A 21388-nucleotide genomic window follows, 5' to 3' on the forward strand; every position below is an offset into this window, starting at 1 on the left:
TTTTTCATTCTACTCCCAGCTCAGCACTACAAAAGCATCCAGATGCAACTTATCCCACACCGCCAGCTGCCTCCCCCGAGCCCTAAATGTACAAGGGCTCATGGGCTGCTGCATACAACCAGCTTCTGGAAGAGGCCACGGCCTGGCATTCAGGAGATGAGACTGCAGGGTGCAGGTGGAAGGGTCAGGCCAGCCGCAGTGCCGGGGGCAGGAAGGGCGCGTGACATGGGTTAAAAGATACAAAAGATCAGAAATCTGAGGCACAACATACAAGTGGAGTGAAGGGCATTTAAAAAATGAATCTACAAGGGCGCCTGGGTGGCTCAGTTGTTAAGCGTCTGCCTTCGGCTCAGGTCATGATCCCAGGGTCCTGGGATTGAGCCCCGCATCGGGCTCCCTGCTCCGCGGGGAGCCTGCTTCCCCCTCTCCCGTTCCCCCTGCTTGTGTTCCCTCTCTCGCTGTATCTCTCTCTCTGTCAAATAAATAAGTAAAATCTTAAAAAAAAAAAGAGAATCTACATTCTACCCAATAACTAGTTTTACACTTGGTTTTCTCTACTATCCAGTCTAGTTAAAATGGGGAGCCACACAAGACAGACACCAACAGAAAAGCCTCGGCCCTTGGCAGTGGCAGCAGCCAGAGACTGAGCGGGCGGCTGTGGGCAGGCTGCCGCCTCCAGGAAGCGGGACTGTCCGCATAGCCGGGCCTGGGCTCTTCTCACTCCTGTGCATTATCTGAATGTTTATCACCAGCAGGTCTCCTACCACTTAAGATGGTTTTTTAATACAATAAAAACTAAAGAGGAAAGTCGGTGTAACGTTTCTGTAAAGCAGTATGTACGAAGGATTTTTAAAATGCTAAGTTAGACCAAGTCATTCCACTTCCTGCAATCCAAGCGGAGGACCGTGAGGCAGACCCCACAGACTCAGGACACGCAGGGGCGCCCTTCCCCTCCCCGGGGCCTGGCATGTGTGGCACGTGGCAGTCACGCAAGATCGTGCCACGTAAATGAAAAGCACCTCAGTGCCAACAATAAAGGACGAGCTCAATGACCTACAGTAAATCCATGTGCCAGAAGCACACAGTGTCAGAGATGTCTACAGATGACTTCAGGGACACGGGAGACGCTGGCTCCGTAATCCCAAGAAACAGGGCTCAAGGTGAACAGAAGTCACGTGAACATACAGAAGACACACAGAAATAACTAACTGCAAAGACACTGGTGTCTGTAAGTGGGCTGCAGACTCTGAGTGTTCCTTGCTCTTGTACCCTCCATATTTTCTAAGAATTCTTTATAATACACAGGTATCACTTTTAGAATCAGAAAACAAATCTTAACTATTTTTGAATAAATATCATGACTTAAACATTTAAAAGCATAAAAAGATACACAATGCCGTCTCCCTCATAGAGCTACCCCCTCACGCCTCCAGCAGGCCACTGCCCCCACTGCAAGCGCACCCACCCAGGAGAGTTTAAATGACGGACAAGCGAATGTGGGTAGACATGCTCCTTCCAGTTTTCACACAGAAGGCAGCGGCCACTCTCTCTTCCCATCTCACCCAGCAGAGCCTGGAGGCCTTCCGCCATCAGTGCTAAAGGGCGACTTCATCCTAAAAGCCCCAAATTGACGAAAAGCTAGCCCTTAGGCAGCCATGACATATGCTTCGAGAATCTGGCCCGCAGCACCCACCACCCAGCCTCGGCACCGTGGACACCAGGAGCCTATTCAGTCTTGCTGGGGAGCTGTATCTGCATCTCACCAGGCTGAGCAGCGTCCCTGGCCTCCACCCGCTAGTCGCCAATAGCACTCCCCACTCCTGCCAAGTGGCGACACCTAAAGTGTCCAGACAGGGCCAAATGTGCCCTGGGGGGCAGAACTGCCCCAGCTAAGAAGCCCTGCCCTACAACAATGTCTGGCCCACAGTAAGAGTTCAGAATCTGTGGACTGAGTAAGATTAAAAAAACAAAAACAAAGAACCCAGAGACTGCTAAGAGGCCCACCCACCTTCATGTGCGCCCTGCAGCTCCAACCCCTAGAGAGTTTTTAAAAAGCTGTCACACTCAGAAACACAGAGCTGCCCCCAGAACCACTCACTCCTCTGCCACTTCTGGCAGGGCTGTCTCTCAGGAAAGTGGCTCCTTGCAGCCGGCCAGTACAGGACACTGACGGCGCGGCCCTTAGTCAACCCGGGGGAGGCCCCCCCACCCCCAGCATCAAGGAGCCAGAGAAAAGCTCCAGCCACAGAACTTGTCATCTGGAACGGCTCTCAACACTGAGACCACAGACTCTTCTGCTACCTCTCCGTCCTCTGCCTGCCTCAGGCCCGCCCAAGACCACTCTCCTGACTTCTCCCTGCTCCTGGCCATCGGCACCCCCATCCCCTTGTGCCCTGCTGCCCTGCTGCTGACTCTTCACTCTCCAGACCTCTGTTCTTGCGAGCCGAACCTCACCTATGCACCTCTCATTTTCAAAACTCAGGCCCCCACTCAGGGCCTCGATCCTGTGGCTCCAGGCCTGTGCCGGTTCTAAGCACTGGGGAGGGATGGCTCGCACTGGCTGGGCCCTGGCTGGGAAACCAGCTCCACCCCCTCCCACACGGGATGCCTTCCGGGCCTCTCCCCACACTCTGCAGAGCCTGTTTTGCTAGAGTTGACCTGCTGCCGCTGCCACCACCAGGGGGCACCAGCCGGAGGCAGCGCTAAGGATCCCAGGGCTCAGGGACACGGCAAGGAATACTGACCTCCTGGCCACACTTTTCCCCCACTGAATAGTTGCTCCTAAAGGAACAAGATCAAATCTCAAAGCATCAAGCAAACACAGCCCCAGGAAGTATAACAAAGAACAATAAAGGAGCACACAGGTTATCCAAGAAAGATACTGATAAAGGCCATAAAAGGCACTCCCTTAACTATTAACTGTACATGAAAAAACAAACGTAAGAGCTACTGTAGTGAAAAGAAAATATCCTGGATCAGATGAAAGTGAGTTACCTTTTACAGGCCGACTTCTCTGTGAGCAGCTCTGGAGACACATACTGGGCTGTTCCTACAAACGAGTTGGCCCTGGCTGATGAGAAAAGAAAAAAGGGAGAAAGTCACACTGAGACACAAGCATTTACCAATGCTGCACCATGGATGCTGATGCTCACCCATCAGGGACGTCATGGTTCACAAGGCGTAACTGAGCTCTCGGTCACAGCACTAGTCCCCTGGAATCGGACTGACTTGTCCAGGGCCCTCCCCTCAAACCCCCTTCTTGGGGCTCTCTCCTCCAAGGGCTGGCTCAAAGGTCACCCGCTCCGTGACACCAGCCCTGACTGCCAGGGCAGTCCCTCCAGGCCAGCCCGCCGCAGTCCTCTGGGCACCTCTCACGGACACACTAGAGAGGCGTTCGCCCAGCCTCCTGTTAGCTGGGAGCATCCTGAAGACAGGGGGCTTGTCTGTTTGGTTCACTCCTGGACCTGTGGTGCCTAAAACAGCCGCAGACACAGCAGGCACAGATGGGAAATGCAGCGATGTGGGAACGGACCCGACCCCATGCAGGCTACGCCCCCCCTAACAAACAGCTCACAGTGGTTAGGGGCAATAAAGGGAGTGAGACCCAGGAGTTCTGGCCAGGGAACCTTCCAAACACCCTGCCACCTCTGGTACTGGGCTGTGCAACACCAGGTTCGCCAAGCTCAACCCACAGACTCCTAGGGTCAGTGACAGCAGGACCCTCTGGACCTGCCCATCACAAAACAGATGACACAACAACACCCAAGTCACCCCAGTGGCCATCAAGGTCCTCAGGCGCTCATGAGCAGCTAAGCAGCCCCGACAGGGCGGCACTTTGGGCAGGAGCCGGCCTGCTCTACCACATGGCTCCTGAGGCATCTGCATGGGGCGTCCTCTGCTATGCAGGACAGCACAGTCACTCCGCCTTTCCCTGTGACCGACAGACACAGGACTGGGATTCCCATGTGACAACTGCCCACTGTCTGAGAGTAAAACCCTTCTCTTAGGAGCATGTGAAATGCTGCGTCACCCCTGACACTTCCCGGGAGACACCCCCGCCATCACTTGCCGTGACCTGCCACGCATGGCCTTCCACACCCGGCCCCACATAAAGAGCACCCTGTACCCACACCGGACAGCTGTTGGCAAGGCTCTGGTCCTGCTCGGACAGGCCCCTGGAGGAGACCACCTTTCCCAGCAGCAGGTTCCAGCACGGCCCTGTCTCCTGTCCCAGCAACCCGTGGCAGACAGGAGACCTAACCACGGTTCAACAGCATATTGCTCTGGGCATACAAGCCCCGTGACTTAGCCTGACCCTTTCGCAGATCAAAGGGTCCTTTTTCTCATTATCTTTAATAATCCCTGCTAAAAGTATTTGTCCCTAAGGACATATTTTCCTGAACCGATCTAAGAAGTAAAACATCACAGCAACACACCTACCAGCGAATGGTCTCCAGACCTCCAGGCCACTTCTGAAACCCGGGACACAGAAAGCAGCAACCAGCCCCATGCAGGGTCCTGCCAGGTGGGCTTACTGACAAGTGTCTGAACTTTTCTATGCAGGGTTCTCAGCTGGGGACAGACAGGCCCCCAGGGGACATCTGCCAACGCCGGGAGACATTTCCAGCTGGCACAACGGGGGCGGAAGGGAGCTCTGGTCACCTAGTGCGCAGACGCCAGGGCTGCAGCTAAGCATCCCACAGGCTGCAAACAGCAGGAGCTCTCCAGCCCCACACGTCCCCAGGCCCTCGGTGGCCTCCATGCAGCCTCCCTAGGACGGCGCTCTCCGACCCTCTGAAGACACGGCCCTAAATAGAACAGGAGGAGCCAGCTCCGTTCTGGGACGTTCTGGAGGAAGGGGAGCTGGGGAAGGGAGAACAGCTGAACGTGCCTTCGTCTTTCCTGCGCGGCTGTGTGTGTGTTAAGTCGGGGGAAGCAACCTTCTCCTTCTGCACTTGACTGCAGGCTCTGTACTGGGCACCTCAGACTGGTCCTGACAGAGAAATGACTTGAGGTTACAGCTTCCTGGGACAAAACACAGCAGACCTATGTTTGGTCTGTCTACAAAATTCTTGACAGCATATGGCTATAAATAACACAACACCTGAATTAAAATGCAAACGGAAACCAGGGCGCCCAGCCACACCAATGCAGCACGTGGCGTCTGGGCTGAGAGAGGCCATCGTGTCCCCGCTCACCATCCCTGGGGAGGCCTTAAATTGGCGGGGGCTCACCGCGGGGGAGACCTCCTGACTGCTGTCCAAAGGCCTCTGAGGCAAATATCCAGGAAGAAAACACGGACGAAGCCAGTGTGCTCGCTCTTCCCCATGTGTCCCCAAACGTGTTCTCTGTCCTCCTTGATGCTCCGGGGGGGGATCCTGGGCACTACAGCCCTGGAGTCAGCAGGAGCCCCCCGGGGGGGGGGCAGGAGAGAGCCATGGGTATTACTCCTCCTGCCTCACCCCATGCCGCACCGCTCTCCCCCCATGATGCCCCCGACCTGCCCTGGGCCCGAGAGGCTCACAGTACCACTGTGGGGATCCAGCCCTGTTGCTTCTTCGGCCCAGCTCTCTGTAACTGCTCCCTTCATTAAGTTATTTTCCTGTAAAGACTTTGTGGCTGCATTTGCATCCTGCCAGGACCCTGAGTGATACTGCCAAGAACACTGAGGTGATTCATAAGAGGAAAAAAGAAACCCAGAGCCAAAACGAAATGAAACCATTCAATGATGCAATGAATCAAAGAAATGCAAATTAAAACATGATGGCCTATCAAATCAGCAAAGATAAAAAAGGAAATACACACTGTTGGCAAAGATTTGAGAAGACACACACAGTGCTATTGGTGGGGATTCGGAAAGGAGTCATTTTCCAAAAAGCAGCAAAATTCATAGAGAACAAACTTGCCCTCTGAGCCAGCAACTCCACTCCTGGCACCTGGTCCTCAAGGACAGATCCAGCAGAGACAGCAGGATGACACGGACCCCGGGAGCCCCACTTGGTAATTCACTGCCTCTACTGTGTCCATTCTGCATAGTAAACATGAGTTGCTTCTGCGATTTGTTTTTTTATTTTATTTTTTAAGATTTTATTTATTTACCTGAGAGAGAGCAAGAGAGCACAGAAGGAGAGGGATAAGCAGACTCCCCGCTGATCAAGGAGCCCCACATGGGGCTCGATCCCAGAATCCTGGGATCACGACCCAAGCCGAGGGCGAATGCCCAACCGACTGAGCCACCCAGGTGCCCCTGAGATTTGTTTTTTTAATGCTACTATTAAAAAGTTCTAAAAACGTATTTTTGTATGGAAAGATGTATTTACGCATAATTAAATAAATAATTCAGGCCATCAAACAATATATAGAGGTGTTGTGCCTTTAAAGAGCTACATGATGAAGGGGCGCCTGGGTGGCTCAGTCATTAAGCGCCTGCCTTCGGCTCAGGTCATGATCCCAGGGTCCTGGGATAGAGCCCCGCATTGGGCTCCCTGCTCGGCGGGAAGCCTGCTTCTCCCTCTCCCCCTCCCCCTGCTTGTATTCCCTCTCTCGCTCTGTCTCTCTCTGTCAAATAAATAAAATCTTAAAAAAAAAAAAGCTACATGATGCACCAAATAAAGTCTAAAAGGTATACACCATTCCCACCCCAGCCCATGGCTGGGCTTTAAACAGTGAATCATGATGTCATTAGGGCTGTGTGGTTGTTGTAGGCTTTCTGGGCCTGGGTCGGCTTGTCTCCCATGACACCTGCTGCTTCCTCACCCAGGAGCCCATGCCCACCTTCTTAGAGGCGGGACTCTGAGTCCCCAGGGAGGTATGAAATCACCCCCGAGGACAGGAGCTCTCGTTAGTCATGAGATGAATGACTCCTCTAGCACATGGAAAAGAACAGGGCTGCCCTCAGAATGATGTTCTAAAGGCATAACAAAATATGCAGGAGGACAAAGGATGAAAATACCAAAATATTAAAGCAGTGACAGTGTGATGTAATAGTATGTGATTTTCTTTATCGGTGTAATAACAAGATCTGGCAAGTCTAACAATACGGTAACCCTAAAGCAGCAATGGGGCACATGACAGACCAAGAATCTGTGACAACTGTGGGGGCGCCTGGGGGACTCAGTCAGTTGAGTGTCCTCCGACTCTTGGTTTCAGCTCAGGGTCATGATCTCAGGGTCGTGAGATGGAGCCCACGGCAGGCTCTGTGCTCAGCAGGGAGTCTAGGGGAGATTCTCCCTCTGCCGCTCCTGGTGGTAGCGTGGGTGCACACTTGCACTCCATCTCTCCCAAATAAATAAATCTTAAAAAAAAAAAAAAAGAAGCTGGGGGCGGGGGCATCTGGGTGGCTCAGTTGGTTGACTGTCCGACTCAATTTTGGCTCAGGTCATGATCTCAGGGTCGTGGGATCGAGCTCAGTGGGGAGTCTGCTGGAGATTCTCTCTCCCCCTCTTCCTCTGTTCCTCCCCCAACTTGTGTATGCTCTAAAATAAATAAATAAATCTAAAAAAAAAAAAGGAATCTGTGACAACTGTAACGGAACAGAGAAACACCTGTGACTGTTCCTGATGACAGCAGACATTTGTTGCCTACTTTCATAATTAAAGGAAATGTTCAATTTCACTGAAGGTTTAGGGAAAATAAGCAACTTTCTCCTCTCAGCTTCACAGACAGCCAACTTCTATGCATGACACCAGGGTAAGAGCCCCAGAGAGCATTAGAAATGCACAGATAACCTAGTTCCCTCCCCGCAGAGGCTCAGAGATGAACCGAAGGCCAAACTGCTCCACCAGTTAGAAAACCAGGTCCAGAACCCACCACTGGCCAAAACGCTGCCATTTCCACGCCACTGACCCACTGGAAGTAGGCCACAGGGTCAGGGTAAAGAAGAGGGTCTTGGGCTGGGTTGTTGTCTCCACCCTGAAAGTGATTCAAAGAAACTAACCAGCATCCTGGGCCGTGGAACGCTCTGGCCACCACCTCGGACTCAGAAGTGCCAGTGAGGAAGGAGGGACCTCAAGAAGTGTCTCTGAGGTCAGAGGACACCTATACTCTCTTCAAAGCTGGAAGTGCAGCAGACTGCTCGTATCGTACCCATAAGCCCCCAAGTGAAGCACAGCAAACACACTCCACAAAATGGGCTGACCTCTTGGACAAAAGATGAGCACACTGAATACAGCGACACATCAAGAGGAGTCTGCACCATGACCAAGTGGTGTTTATCCCAGGAATACAAGGGTGGTTCAACATATAAAAATCAATAAATATACTATGTATCATTATCATAAAGGGAAAAACCACATGATCATCTCAACAGATTCAGAAAAGGGATCTAATAAAAATTCAACACTCCTTCATGACAAAAATACGTCACAAAGTAAGAAGAGAAAGGAACCTCCTCAACCTGATCAGGGCGTCTAGGAAAACCCCACAGCGAGCATCCCACTCGATGGTGAGAGACTGAAGCTTCTCCCCTAAGATCAGGAACATGACAAGGGGCACCTGCTCTGGCCCCGCTGACTCCACAAGGTCCTGGAGGTCCTACCAGGGCAGGTGGGCAAGAAGAGATAAAAGGCGTCCAGAGTGGAAAGGAAAAAGTAAAACCATCTTGAATCACAGATGACTTGATCTTACATGCAGAAAGTTTTGAGGAATTCATTAAAAAACTATCACAGCGGAGCGCCTGGGTGGCTCAGTCTGTTAAGCGTCTGCTTTCAGCTCAGGTCATGATCCCAGGGTCCTGGGATCGAGCCCCGCATCGGGCTCCCTGCTTAGCGGGGAGCCTGCTTCCCCCTCTCCTGCCTGCTACTCTGCCTGCTTGTGTTCTCTCTCTCTCTCTCTGTCAAATAAATAAATAAATAAAATCTTTAAAAACACCAAACCAAAAACAAAAAAACAAAAAAAAAAAACAAACAAAAAACTATCACAACTAAGAAGCAAATTCTGCCAGGCCGCAGGACACAAAAATCAAATGTATTTCTATATAGTTGCAGTGAATAATCTGAAAATGAAATTTGGAAAACAATTCCACTTACAATAGCCTCAAAAATAAAACAGGGATTTACTAAAAACAGTACAAAGCTTATACATTGAAAACTAAGAAAGATTTCTGAAAGAAATGACAAGTCCCATGTGCATGATCAGCTGATGGACACTGGAGTTTTCTCCACGTTCTGGCTAGCATACAGAAAGCTGCTCTCACCATTCCTGTACACCTTTTTTCTGTGAACATGTTTTCCACTCTTGGGTATGCCCTGGCAAGTACCACTGCTGAGTTACAAGGTAACTATGGCTAACCTTTGGAGGGGCTGCCAGCCTGCTTTCCAGAGCGACTGCACCATTTCACATTCCCGCCTGCAGAACACGAGGGCTTCGGTCCCTTGACACACTTGCTAAGGCTTGTCATCACGGTCTGTCATTTTGATCACAGGCGTCCTAGAAGCGGTAGCTCAGTGTGCTTTTGATCTGCCATTTCCCCAATGACCTTGAGCATTTTTTCATGTGTTTACAGGCCATTTGTCTGTCTTCTTTGGAGAAACATCTATTCAGACCCTGTGCCCACTTTTAAATTATTTCATTTTATTTCTTGAGTTATGAGTTCTTTATACATTCTGGGTATAAGTCCCTTAAGATATATGATTTGGAGATATTTTTTCCCATTTCACTTTCTGAACGGTAACACAGCACAAAACTTTCCCAACTGAATGCAGTCTATTTTTCTTCTGTTGCTCATGCTTTAGGTGGCGTATCTAAGAAACCACTCACTGCCTAACCCAAGGTCATGGAGATTTACACCTACACTTCCTTTCAAGAGGTTCAGTTTCTGCATTCTACATTCACATCTCTGGTCTAGCCAAGTTAACTTCGGGGTTAGCTTTTGCGTATGGTGCGAGGAAGGGGTAAATCATGTTTTTGATGAACTGGTCAATACTGAAGGAGGACAGTGAACCAGTTGAAGGTTTTCACAAGTGGCAAATGAAGGGGAAAGGAAATTAAGCATTTATTCTGTTCTTCCTCCTTAGTCAATACCACTATAGTTAACCAAATAATTGCTATGGGGAAGTTTTTCTTCAAAGAACTCCAGCCCATGAACGAAGGAATTAGGCTATGATCATTCTGCATTCTCTAGAGAATTAGTGGATCTAGGCCATTATGGTTATAAAGGGCTGTTGACATCACAGAGAGAGATGACGGAGTGTTATGAGTGTCCTAATGGAGAACACACCCCAGCCTTTGGTGTGAGAGGACTGAATGTGCATGGGATCAAGGGGCCAGATCTAACTTCCCATTTCCAGCGCACAGAGGGGACAGGAACATTGTTACATGACTCCAAAGAGGTGCAATCAGGAAACTCCAGGAAACTCTCTAAGACAAATGACCTGGTTTCTTCAACAGACTGCAAGGGAAAAAATAGTGAAAAAGAAATTTAAGAAACAAATCAGCTAAGCCCAATGTGGAGCTTTATTTGAATCCTGATTCAAGTAGATAACCACCAAAAAAATTATGATGTAGAATTATGACAACTGGAAATTTAACACAGTATTTTGGGATATAAAGGAATTACTGTTAGTTTCTTATGTATGAAGATGGTTTGCTATTGTAGTCATTTTTTTTTTGAAGATTTTATTTATTCATTTGAGACACAGAGAGAGAATGGATGGGGGCGGGGGGGAGAGGCAGTGGGAGAGGGAGAAGCAAGGTCCCCGCTGAGCCAGGAGCCCGATATGGGGCTCGATCCCAGGACCCTGGGATCATGACCCAAGCTGAAGGCAGACGCTTAATCATCTGAGACACCCAGGTGCCCTGTGTAGTCATATTTTTTAAAAGAAACTTTATATTTTAGTGATAAATACTAAAATATTTACTGAGAAAACAAATTGATGATGGTGGAAATCAGGTCACATGCATGGTTTGAATTTTACAAAAAGCAAGTACTCTCTGTTAAACAAACAAACAAAAAAAAACCAACTGCATTTATCATAGCTATGACTAAACAAACACCAAGATTGAGAAGACCAGAGTAAACCATTTCTCGATGTAAAGAGCTGTATCTGGTGGTGTAAGTACAGGAACTGGACTTTCTCCTCTAACGTGTGAGCTCTGCTTCTGGGCTGGGTGGAGCTGTCCTGCCCTTGCTACACGGGGCGGGGTGGGGGGAGGCAGGGGCGCTGGGGCAGGGTCCAGAGTCCACAGCACAGCCAGAGGGGGTCAATACTGGTCCGAGGGTCGGGATGATGGCCATCTACACAGAAGGTACAGCTGGAGGGAGTGACAGAAGTGACCGGCTCTCCAGCCTCCTCCCCCCAACCCCTCTCCCGTCACCTGCCCCCAACACCTACCAGCCCTGCCCGTTTGGTGAGTGGAACCTCCGCATCTGGGTGCACACCAGAAAGGCCAACACAGCTCAAGACACAGGTTTCTAGACACAAACCCTAAGTCTGAACCTCTGGCCTCCTGAGCTCCCCAAACCTCTTACAAAGAGGCAAAGGCCAGTGACACAGCCACAGACAAGGGGCTTACTCTGCATGATGAAGCTGCCCCCACTCGGATAGGTCTGTGGGACCCTTGTTAGGTTAGGTTAGAAGTCACAAGTCCTCTGAGCTAGGAAGTCCTCATCAATCCCACACACCCTCAACAGCTACCTGCTGTTTCTTATTCCTGCCACTCACAACCATGGGGCCACTCTGACCCAACAGGAAGCAGTGAGAGAGACCCAGGAACGACCCACTGGGACAGAGGTCTGGGAAGATAGACAACCTGCCTCTTGCTAGGAGGGTGAAACAAGCTCATGTGCACAGTACAGTTAAGGAGCCCGGGTCATGTTCCCACCAATGCTTGCTCTCTGCAAGCTTAAGAGGTCTTCGGGAAACCACCTCTGTACGACGTACAAAGTTAAAAGCTAATTCAAGAATAAATTCTAAGAGTCTGAACTACTTCAAACAGAAAGTGAGAGCAAGTCACTAAAGTGAATCACTCACATAATTATACATGTTTTTCCCTCTTTCCCTAAGAAGGAAAAAAACAGCCAACTCATCCATATATACGAGCAGCTCTCCCTGGTTCACGGTCTAAGGACTTTTAGACTTCTACTTCTAGAAAGAAAGAAATGCAGGTTTATTTCACTAATGCATTTAAATTCTTCTATTTTCTAAATGGCTACAAGGCAACAGGACTAGCTTGTGCCAAGTATCAGATTCTAAAGGGAATGTGCACAGAGGAAAAACGGACAGAGCAGATCACGAGGGGGATGGCTCCTGAGGCTGACTGGGGGGCCCCACAGGAAGTCACACATGAGATGACAAAAATGGGGCCATGGCAGTTCCTGTTCAGTTCACCTGGGTCATGGACAATGCTTATGGATATGGGTTACACCGTATCCACAAAAACGATGTTACTGTGTGATAGGAATGAATCAAGTAGATCAAGATTTCAGGGCCTCTCACAAGTGCCCAAAGGACTTCCCCAAGGTGGGAAGGCGGGAAAGGGAGCTGCAAAAGGCAGGAGAGTGGCACCAGGACTGAAATTTGTTGAGAAATAAAAGTGTCTTCCTTGATTGCAAGTTTTGTTTTGGCTCCAAAGAGTGGTGCCCTAGGATTCTCAGAGAAGTTCCCAAATCCAAGACACAGTCTTGGTGATTCAATGAGTGTCTGCACAAACGGGAAGGCACTAACTAACAGAATCTTCACAATAATCCTGAGGGTGAAAACACGGGGCTGCAAGAGCACCTGGGAAGCAAAGATAAAGCACCCTTTGGAAGAGAATTCACAGAGGCCCAGCCAGATGCAGCCAGGAGGAGGGGACCCCAGGTATCAGCCCGGTAGCCGCCCTGCGTGCACCCGCTCACTAAGGGGGCCTCAGTTCAACCTGAGGCAGACAAGGCCTGCCCGGCCGAGCTAGAAGGCTCTCCCACTGCTTCATGGGGCTCACAGCTCCCCTCTCTACAGGAGGGCAGCTGTAGCGAGGTGGTTGCTTCCATCTGAACCCAGTCCTCTCTCACGAGTCCCCACGAGCCCTGGCAGAGGTGAGCACAATGCCCAGCCTCGCGGGCCAGGCTCAGGGTGGCTCTGTTCGAGACACGTGTCCTGACTCAAGGTTCATTTTCAAGGTCCCCAGTGTCTAGCCAGGACACCCCAAGGGACTCTTCTGGCCCACTTTACTGTCAGCAACTCCTCCTCAGGTGATGGAGCGGTCATGATGCACAAACCAACACCAGGAATTACCCTAGGGGAACAGTGATTAGGAGGGTTTGTAATTATAAATGTGCACTTGAGCAGCAGATTAAACGTCAGCCCCCACTTGTTCTGTAATTTCACAGAACTTCACTACGATCGGCGTGCCTGATCAACTACACACAGGGGACGGGGAGACAGGCAGACGGCGGGGACTGGGACATAGGGACAGTGCTCTCACAGTTACAACCCACGGTGCCAACACGGGAGGGCTGGGAGCTGACTCCACAGACCCCATGCTCCCGCACAGAAGACCAGGAACAAACGTGGCACCCTGGCATCTTCTAGGACTGGGGAAGCTGAGCCGTAGCGGACACTCCCAGGCGCTCACAGGGACCTAGGACACCAACATGCAGAGAGGGGCTGGCAGACCAACCACAAACTGCCCAGAAGAACCTTCCCTCCAGACCAGGTGCAAATTGCGCAGGCCTTCAGACAGAGCCACCACGGAAGCCAGGGCCTGCCCCTGTGAAAGCTTAAATGTCTACTTTACAACAGCAAAGGTATGACTAACATGTCACTGACAACGAATATAATGCCATTGAACACATTTCTAAGAAGCTGTTTTTGATCTTAAGCAATGAACTGGGACGTGCCTAGAAACAGGGCACTCACACACCTTGTTTACTCTCCGGGGATAGTACTTTTGCTGTTCCGAAATCTGTGATCTGGATGTGCATGTCTTCATTTAACAAAATGTTTTCTGGTTTCAGGTCCCTGTGAAAGCAGATTTTGTACATTTGAGATGAAATATTTAAATAGCAATGTTATTACACACTCTTAAGTTTTGCTGAAAACAAATGAACTGATTAAATACTTATAATCTTAAATAAGTAAATAAATACATACATACATACATACTTACAATCTTTATGGACTAACAACCAAGAATGCAAGTCTAGAAAGTTCACACTGAACAAATATCCAACTGCATCTAATGAGTAGATTCAAACTACATTACTTCATAAACGCATCTGTCATTTTCAATACACTTTTTATTAAAGTGTAATCCATCATTTTTAACCCATAAAAGTAAGATCTTTGAAACTTATTGTGGTCAGGTAATCATTTCACAATATATATAAATCAACCATCATGTTGTACACCTTTGACATATACAGTGATCAATGTTCATTGTTTCTCAATAAAACCAGAAAAAAAGGTTAAAATGTTAAATTTTGTTATGTGTATTTCACCACAATAAAAAACCATCCGTAACAGCAACAATAACAAAAGAGCTCATATGAACACTTTCGATTTGACAATATCGGAGAGTTACGGAAACGGAGATCAGAAAGAAGCGCACCCGCGAGCTACAAGGCGGGGACTAAAAGCACAAGTTGGGACAGCCCAGAGCGCCACCGGCCACCAACTTCACCTGGTACTGGGAGGCCCGTGAGTCTCAACATCAGGTGACATCAACTTCTCCTTAGTTCTCACAAGGAGGCCTCCCACCCCTCCAGAAAAGCCCACAGAGCTGACCCCGAGGCCCGGGGAGCAAAGCCCACAGGCAGCTGGTGTGATACCTGTGAATGATGCCCTTGCCATGCAAGTACTCCAGAGCTGACACCATCTCGGCCGTGTAAAACCGGGTGCACGTCTCATCAAATGAGCCAATTTTGCGAATGTATTTAAGGAGTTCTCCATTTTTGGCATAACTAAGACCAAAGTCTAGATATCGCATTGTTAAGGAAGAGCACAAAAGTCATTTTTTTAAGCTAACCTTACAGCCCAATAGGAATACTTTTAATTCATGAAAACCAAAGGTACCCGTGGCCTGAGATAGTGGTCCCTCTTCAGGTCAGACCCTGTCGTGATCAAACCCACAGCCGCCGGGGCTGATAGGACTCCCTGGCCCCAGCCCCAGGCCCGGGCCCCAGGATGGGCTTCTCCCCAAGAACACAATGACACACACCCCTTGGCCTGACTGCTCCTTCTGGACCCCACCATCCCCAAAGGCACCCAAGGGCTCAAGGAAGGGAAGCCACTAGAGAGAGTGGCCAGAGCCCATAGCATACATGCCTCTTAGCAGGCTTCAGCAAGGGGAAGGGGACCCTCCATCCTAATTCAGCCTCCAAACCCGCACCACAGTGGACAGACAGCATTTATTGAGCACCAACTACATTCCATGGTGTGCTAAGAGTCAATTCATATAAAGGTTTTTCAAATGCATGCTCCTGTCCAAGTAAAAAGTAACAAGTCTTATAAGACAAATACCATTTTATTATCTTCTTGAGTCTATTTATTGGCCACCCGCTGGGGAGAGACGCAAGGAACACAGGCATCTTTCCCTCGGACACCACTGTGCTGTGATGTGCTTCTATTCTCCCTTCCCAAAAGGATTACAGACTGGAACAATAACGGATCCCATATGACAGCTTCCTCTTGGAAGCACCAAACATCTGCACCTATAAATGGAAACCTACAGGTACTTCACGGCTTCCTAGCAGCCAAGGGACACAGTGACAGGAGTCCTCACTGTCCTAGGTAGTGGCTCTGAGGGCAGGAAGGGGTGGCCGGCGCTCAAGGTCTTCCATCTGGCTTCTGTTCGCCAGGGCACTGCGGTCTCCCACCGAGGACAGAGTCTGATGCTGCAGGCCAGTGAGGACAAGCCCAGGATGGAAGGGACCAGCGACCAAAGCTGTCCAAACCTGTTTCTGATTCAGTCCCACCTGTGGCCACCCAAGCCCTTCCAACTGGGACAACAGGAACCTGAAGCAAAAAAATACACCTTACTCACAGGGAAGGAAAAGGGTCCCAGCCAGACCCCTTCACAGCTCGCCCTGCTCTGTCTTCTCTGCAGGGAAGGCTGGTGTCCGTGGCCGCCTCCCCAGCAGCCTGCAGATTCTGGCCTGTCTGACCCCAAAGCAGCAGCTTGGCACTGGCTGGGCCAGCAGCCCCACCTGGACTAGCTATGAACCTCAGCACTGAGGAGAGCTTAGGAGCCTGCAGTAGACTTAAGGAGGCTCGGCCTCGGCACAGGCACAGCACCTCCCTGAGCTTCACGGGGTTTGCCCCTTATCTGACCACTCCTTGAGTTCCTGTTTCCTGGGTGAGGGACACTTCTAGTTCTCTGCTCAGCTGTGAAGCTAGGGTGATCAAAGGTTCTGAACATGACAACTGTTGAGGGTCCCGGCTCCAAGCCCGTGTTGTCTCCAACCACACACCTTCCTCATCCCCAGAAGTACTCTCTCACACCTCCTGGGTCCACTTCACATCCTAGAACGTTTCTCCCTCTCTTGGCACAGGCAGTGGCCCAGGGCAGCAAGGAGGAAGCCGTTCTCTCCCATGACGTGGGTGAATTCCTGGAAGGATGAGCGAAGACCAAGCCTGTGATAGAGCCCAGTAAGCTCAATGCCTGTGCTTGGCAGAAGAACCTGGCCCAGAGAGGTTAAGCAACTGACTCAAGGTCACAAAGCCAAGGAGGATCAGAACTGGAGCGCAGCCTCCTAAGGCTTAGAGCACTATTCCTGTCCCCAAGCTGCAAGAGGGGACACACAATGATAAGCAGCCAGTCAAGGTGGCCCCAAAGGTGAGACACTGAGCAGCCATGAAGAAGACTCTTCAATGTCCTCGGGGCCATAAGCAGTGACGGCAGAATGGCGGGGACAGGGGTGATGCAGGAGCCAGGCAGAAGCATACATTCTCTAACCCCTAAACAAACCAACAAGGAGCCCCCTTTCTGCCCTACACGCCTCTAGCTAAGAGATCACTTTACTGCTGCCCCCTGAAGGCGGGACCACTGGGCAGAACCCACTGTGTGTGCTGCCCGGACCCCCTCACCACCGTCTCCTGAAATCCCCTCCCCACCCCAGAACAACTTGTACAGGGGCCATTCCACAAGGCAGACCCAGGCCCTAGGTACTCGGCCAGCAGTCCGCAGCACCTGACCTGGCCTCCAAGCACCCCGCTACTGGAAACCAGCTGGACCCCCCGGCCCCTGAGGTTTGTCCTCCGCTCACCGGCAACACCCTGCCTCCTGCGTGCCAGTCTCTGTGTGGGGGTGACTCGGGCTCAGGCCTCAGAACTCTTCCCTGCTGAGTGCCCTCCAGCGGCCAGCCAGCCAGCCCTCAGTTTGCATGCCTCCCTGACTCCTCACCGAGCTCTGCCAGCAAGCACACAGCAGCAGCCGGTGCCCACAGATGCCCCAGACGCCAACGCCACACACACCTCCAGCCTGGTCTCTCCCGACTCAGTCACAGCACCCCTGTGCACCCCGACCCCAAGGCCCCACACCCAGGAGCCACCTTGACTGCACTGCCCTTGCCTGGCTCACTTGCAAGAGCCTTCAGTGCAGCACCAGCCATTATCACAGCAAACGGCTGCTCTGCTCCAGCCCCTCGGGGCTCCCTGCACACTCAGAAGAAAATCTGTAATTCCTGCCAGGCTCCAGGGGAGGAGAAGCTGGCCCCTGCCCAGCCTTTTCACTCCACCAGCACAGAAGCACTCCAGCCCTAGCTCCACCCAGGTCTCTGGCCGAAGTCCACGTCCCTGCAGACCACCAAGCTACAAGAGCAGCACCTCCCTTCACCCTCTTACCTGCCCTCACTGCCCTTGCTCCCTCAAGTCTACTCCACGGACACTAATGGTCTGGGTGTGTCTAACTCCACGGAATGCAGACCCCCTGAGGGCTGAGCCTTGGTCACCTTTTCACCAGCATATCCCCATGACCTGGCACTCAACAAGAACTTCTCAGTAAGCAAAAGAATACATTTGGCTGACAGTTGACGAGGCCAGAAAATGGTGCTGAAGGGGGAACGCGATGGAGCAAAGTTCTAAACCAGAAGAATCTGTGTAGAGAGAGGTAGGGAAAGCCTGGGGGAGAGGGGGTGGAGGGGGAAGCCAAGCCCTTACGGGGACCAGCATTGCGGGGGTGCAAGCTGAGGACACGTGAGGGCTGAAGGGAAAGAACTAAGGCCAAGACTGAGGTTTAGGCCTGAACAAGCCCCGAGGCAACTCCATTTGACAGCTGACCTCTCTCAGGGGAGCAGAAACCAGAAGAGCATCTGCTGGGACTGGGGACAGAGTTGCTGGGGCACAGAGGGGCTGGGGAGGTCCTGGTTGGCAAAAACTACAGGAAAGGGCTGTGGAGTGAGGAGAAACTGGACAGCCAGGCCACATGATGGGAAAGCCCTGGGACAAGCTAGACAACACAGTGTGGCCTACCCTGGCCACCATGGTGCCCTGCCTGCCCTGTTCCCTAAGCAAAGGTAAAAGAAGGGAAAAAACATTGCTCCAGGGGTTAGTGGAGAAATCAGGGAGCAGAAGAAGCAATCAGTGGGGTGTGACAGCCTTGCTGGAGAGCCAGAGGCACTGGGTGATCAGAGCTATCCACAGGCAGAGAGCAGACTGGGGTGGGGGCCACGGGGAGGGCGGAGGGGAGGAAGAAGGGGGGGAGGCTGGAGGGCCTGGGGAGGACAGTGTTCTGGGTACTGTGGGAAAGAGTTTGGGCTCCTGTGGGTGGATCCCTGGACTTCTCACTTGGGGGCTAACCCTGGTAAAGATGTCCCTTCCAACCAAATCCCATACCCCTGGGCCAAAGAGGGCAGAGAGGGGCCCTGGATGCCCAAGATCCTTCTTCCTCCCTCACTTCCCTGCTTTGAGCAGAGGACTTGACACTTGATGGATATTCCAAGGATACCAGTTAGAGGAACAAGGGAATGCCTTTGAATAAATGTCCAGCAACCCTGGAGTTAAAATAATAATAATCCTTTAAATACAATGCTTATGAACAAAAAACCTCAAAAAAGGTTTGTGATGATTTCTTTTGAAGTAACATTCTACTTCAGTGAACGTCAGCAATCCCAGGGGCTCCCAAAGCAAAGTGATGTGAATTCATTCGTATTTAGAATATGCCATCCTTGGGGCGCCTAGGTGGCTCAGTCGTTGGGCGTCTGCCTTCAGCTCAGGTCATGATCCCAGGGTCCTGGGATCGAGCCCCGCATCAGGCTCCCTACTCCGCGGGAGGCCTGCTTCTCCCTCTCCCACTCCCCCTGCTTGTGTTCCCTCTCTTGCCAAATAAATAAATAAAATCTTTAAAAAAAAAAAAAAAAGAATATGCCACCCTTGTCCTTTCCAGGGAAGGAACGACTTGTGAAAATACACAATGGGGTCATGATTCAACAGTACGGGGTCACCGGTGTGATTTCAGAAGGCTCTGACTGTTCAAAGGATACACAGCTTTTCATCATCCTGAAATGTGAAGTAAAGTTTAACAAAGAACGGGTGATCCAGGCGTGACATCACGTCTCTCTCTCTGGTTACATATGGGACCTTGTTCTCTTTGATAATGTGACGTTTCTCTAGAATTTTAACTTAAAGTAAGAGAAAAGCAAGTTACTACGATTGATAATGGTAAAAAAAAAAAAAAAACTCATAAAGGTAACTGATACAAATTAAAGTTTTTCACAAAACCTACCCACCAGCTCTGTGGTCTCTAAGACCACCAGCGTCCCACCCCTGAAATCAGCATAGAACCTCCAAGTGCTAGGCAGCATGGCAGCCACCAATACATGACCTACCCTGCATCCCAGACACACAGCCCCCTAGACTAAGTACTTACTAGCATATTCCCTTGAGGTTGCCAGTTCTCGGGCCAGGACAACCTGGTTTGGGAAGAAAAGGGGAAAAGAGAAGAGAAAAAACACTCAGTATAACCTGGGCATCGACTCTCACCTTGCAGCTGCCCACACAGGCTAACGTGCCCCCACCATGAAATTACATTTAAATATTTGAAATTGCATTCAAATATATTGGTCCTGTGCTAACAAATTTGGCTGGATGTTAATGATGAAGTTAATGTGTTCTACTAAACAGGAAATGCATAGATCAATCAACTGCCTTCAGAAGGTTCTCCATCAGCTGCTAAGTTCCCATGGTGCAGTGAAGTATAGATTCAGGAACATCTTGGACTAATGTAACCCTCACAAACAGTACAAAGAAACAGCAAATAATAGCTCAGATGGGTCCTGGGAATTCCTTCAAAAAATAACTTTTAGAATATGTTCTCAGTATATGTTCATTGTAAAGCCACCCTGAATTTGGGCTTTTTCAAATAACTGTGACCATACATTTCAGTTGATGCTGCACTCAGGTACACTAAGCACTGTCCCTGCCGTCAAGGGCACAAGAAGGCCCATGGGGCTCACAGAGAGCACCTCCCACCAGCCGCACCTCCTGCCCAGGGTGCAGTCCCACTCTTGGTGGACTTTCTCAGTAGCACACCTAAGGCTTGTACTCACATTCCACTGTGGGGACAGAGAGCCAACAGGGCACAGCACAACATGGAAAAGAGATTTCTACATGAGCAACCCCTGGGCACAACTGAGCACCAAGTTCCACATGCCGGATGAGGCCAGTTGGCTGGGGAGCTGGGGCAGCCCCCACCTACCACAGCCAGCTGAGGCGGATGATGCCCCTCCTAAGACAAGTGCAGGAAGGATGGCCTGAGGACCAGAGTGCAGATGGAAACCTGCCCAAATCCTGGGGGATCCCTGGGCCTCCAGGGAGGACCTTCAGAGGCCACAGGTCATGTTCATCCCATTACAGAATTCTCCAGGAGACTCACCAGAAGTGATCCTGGGAAAGCACCATATGAAACGTACTGCAGTGATTAAGAAGAATGGGGCTGGATTATATGTGCTCAAGTGGAAAGATCTCAGAGATCTTTCTGGAGGAATACACCTATGTGGACTGTTCTCAAGCACTGGGAGGTGATGGGGAGGGGCTGGGGAAAGACACCCCTCCCTAGGTTATGTGTTTATGAAATATTACATTTCTTCACAGGAGCACGTACTAGCTACCTAGTAGGAAAGGGCAAGAAAAAAACTATTAGAAAGTACTAATAATTGGGTGCCTGGGTGGCTAAGTCGTTAAGCGTCTGCCTTCGGCTCAGGTCATGATCCCAGGGTCCTGGGATCAAGCCCTCCATCAGGCTCCCTGCTCCGCGGGAAGCTTGCTTCTCCCTCTCCCACTCCCCCTGCTTGTGTTCCCTCTCTCGCTGTGTCTCTCTCTGTCAAAAAATAAAATCTTAAAAAAAAAAAAAAAGAAAGTACTAATAATTAATGGGATCCTTTCTGAAGGAGGTACTTAGGAAATCTTTCCGTTGTATGAATTCAACATTTCACATGCAGGTTTCTTTATGGGCACAGGGCAGGGAGTATCCCTCT

The 21388-nt window shown here is 50.5% G+C and overlaps 1 protein-coding gene across 3 annotated transcripts in view; it reads right to left on the minus strand.

The window, feature by feature from the left end:
* PDPK1 (3-phosphoinositide dependent protein kinase 1) overlaps positions 1 to 21388 on the minus strand; it is a 76209-nt gene that overhangs the window by 21354 nt on the left and 33467 nt on the right. For all 3 annotated transcript variants that reach the window (XM_032425580.1, XM_032425582.1, XM_032425581.1), the window contains 5 exons: positions 19783 to 19825; positions 19397 to 19534; positions 14747 to 14891; positions 13840 to 13937; positions 2995 to 3070 (listed from right to left, as the gene is read on the minus strand). In XM_032425580.1, the coding sequence (XP_032281471.1) occupies positions 2995 to 3070; positions 13840 to 13937; positions 14747 to 14891; positions 19397 to 19534; positions 19783 to 19825 (500 nt within the window). The remainder of the gene's footprint in view (positions 1 to 2994; positions 3071 to 13839; positions 13938 to 14746; positions 14892 to 19396; positions 19535 to 19782; positions 19826 to 21388) is intronic.

The sequence above is a fragment of the Phoca vitulina genome, unplaced genomic scaffold (genome assembly GCF_004348235.1).
Source record: "Phoca vitulina isolate PV1807 unplaced genomic scaffold, GSC_HSeal_1.0 scaffold33, whole genome shotgun sequence".
NCBI classification, from domain to species: Eukaryota; Metazoa; Chordata; class Mammalia; order Carnivora; family Phocidae; genus Phoca; species Phoca vitulina.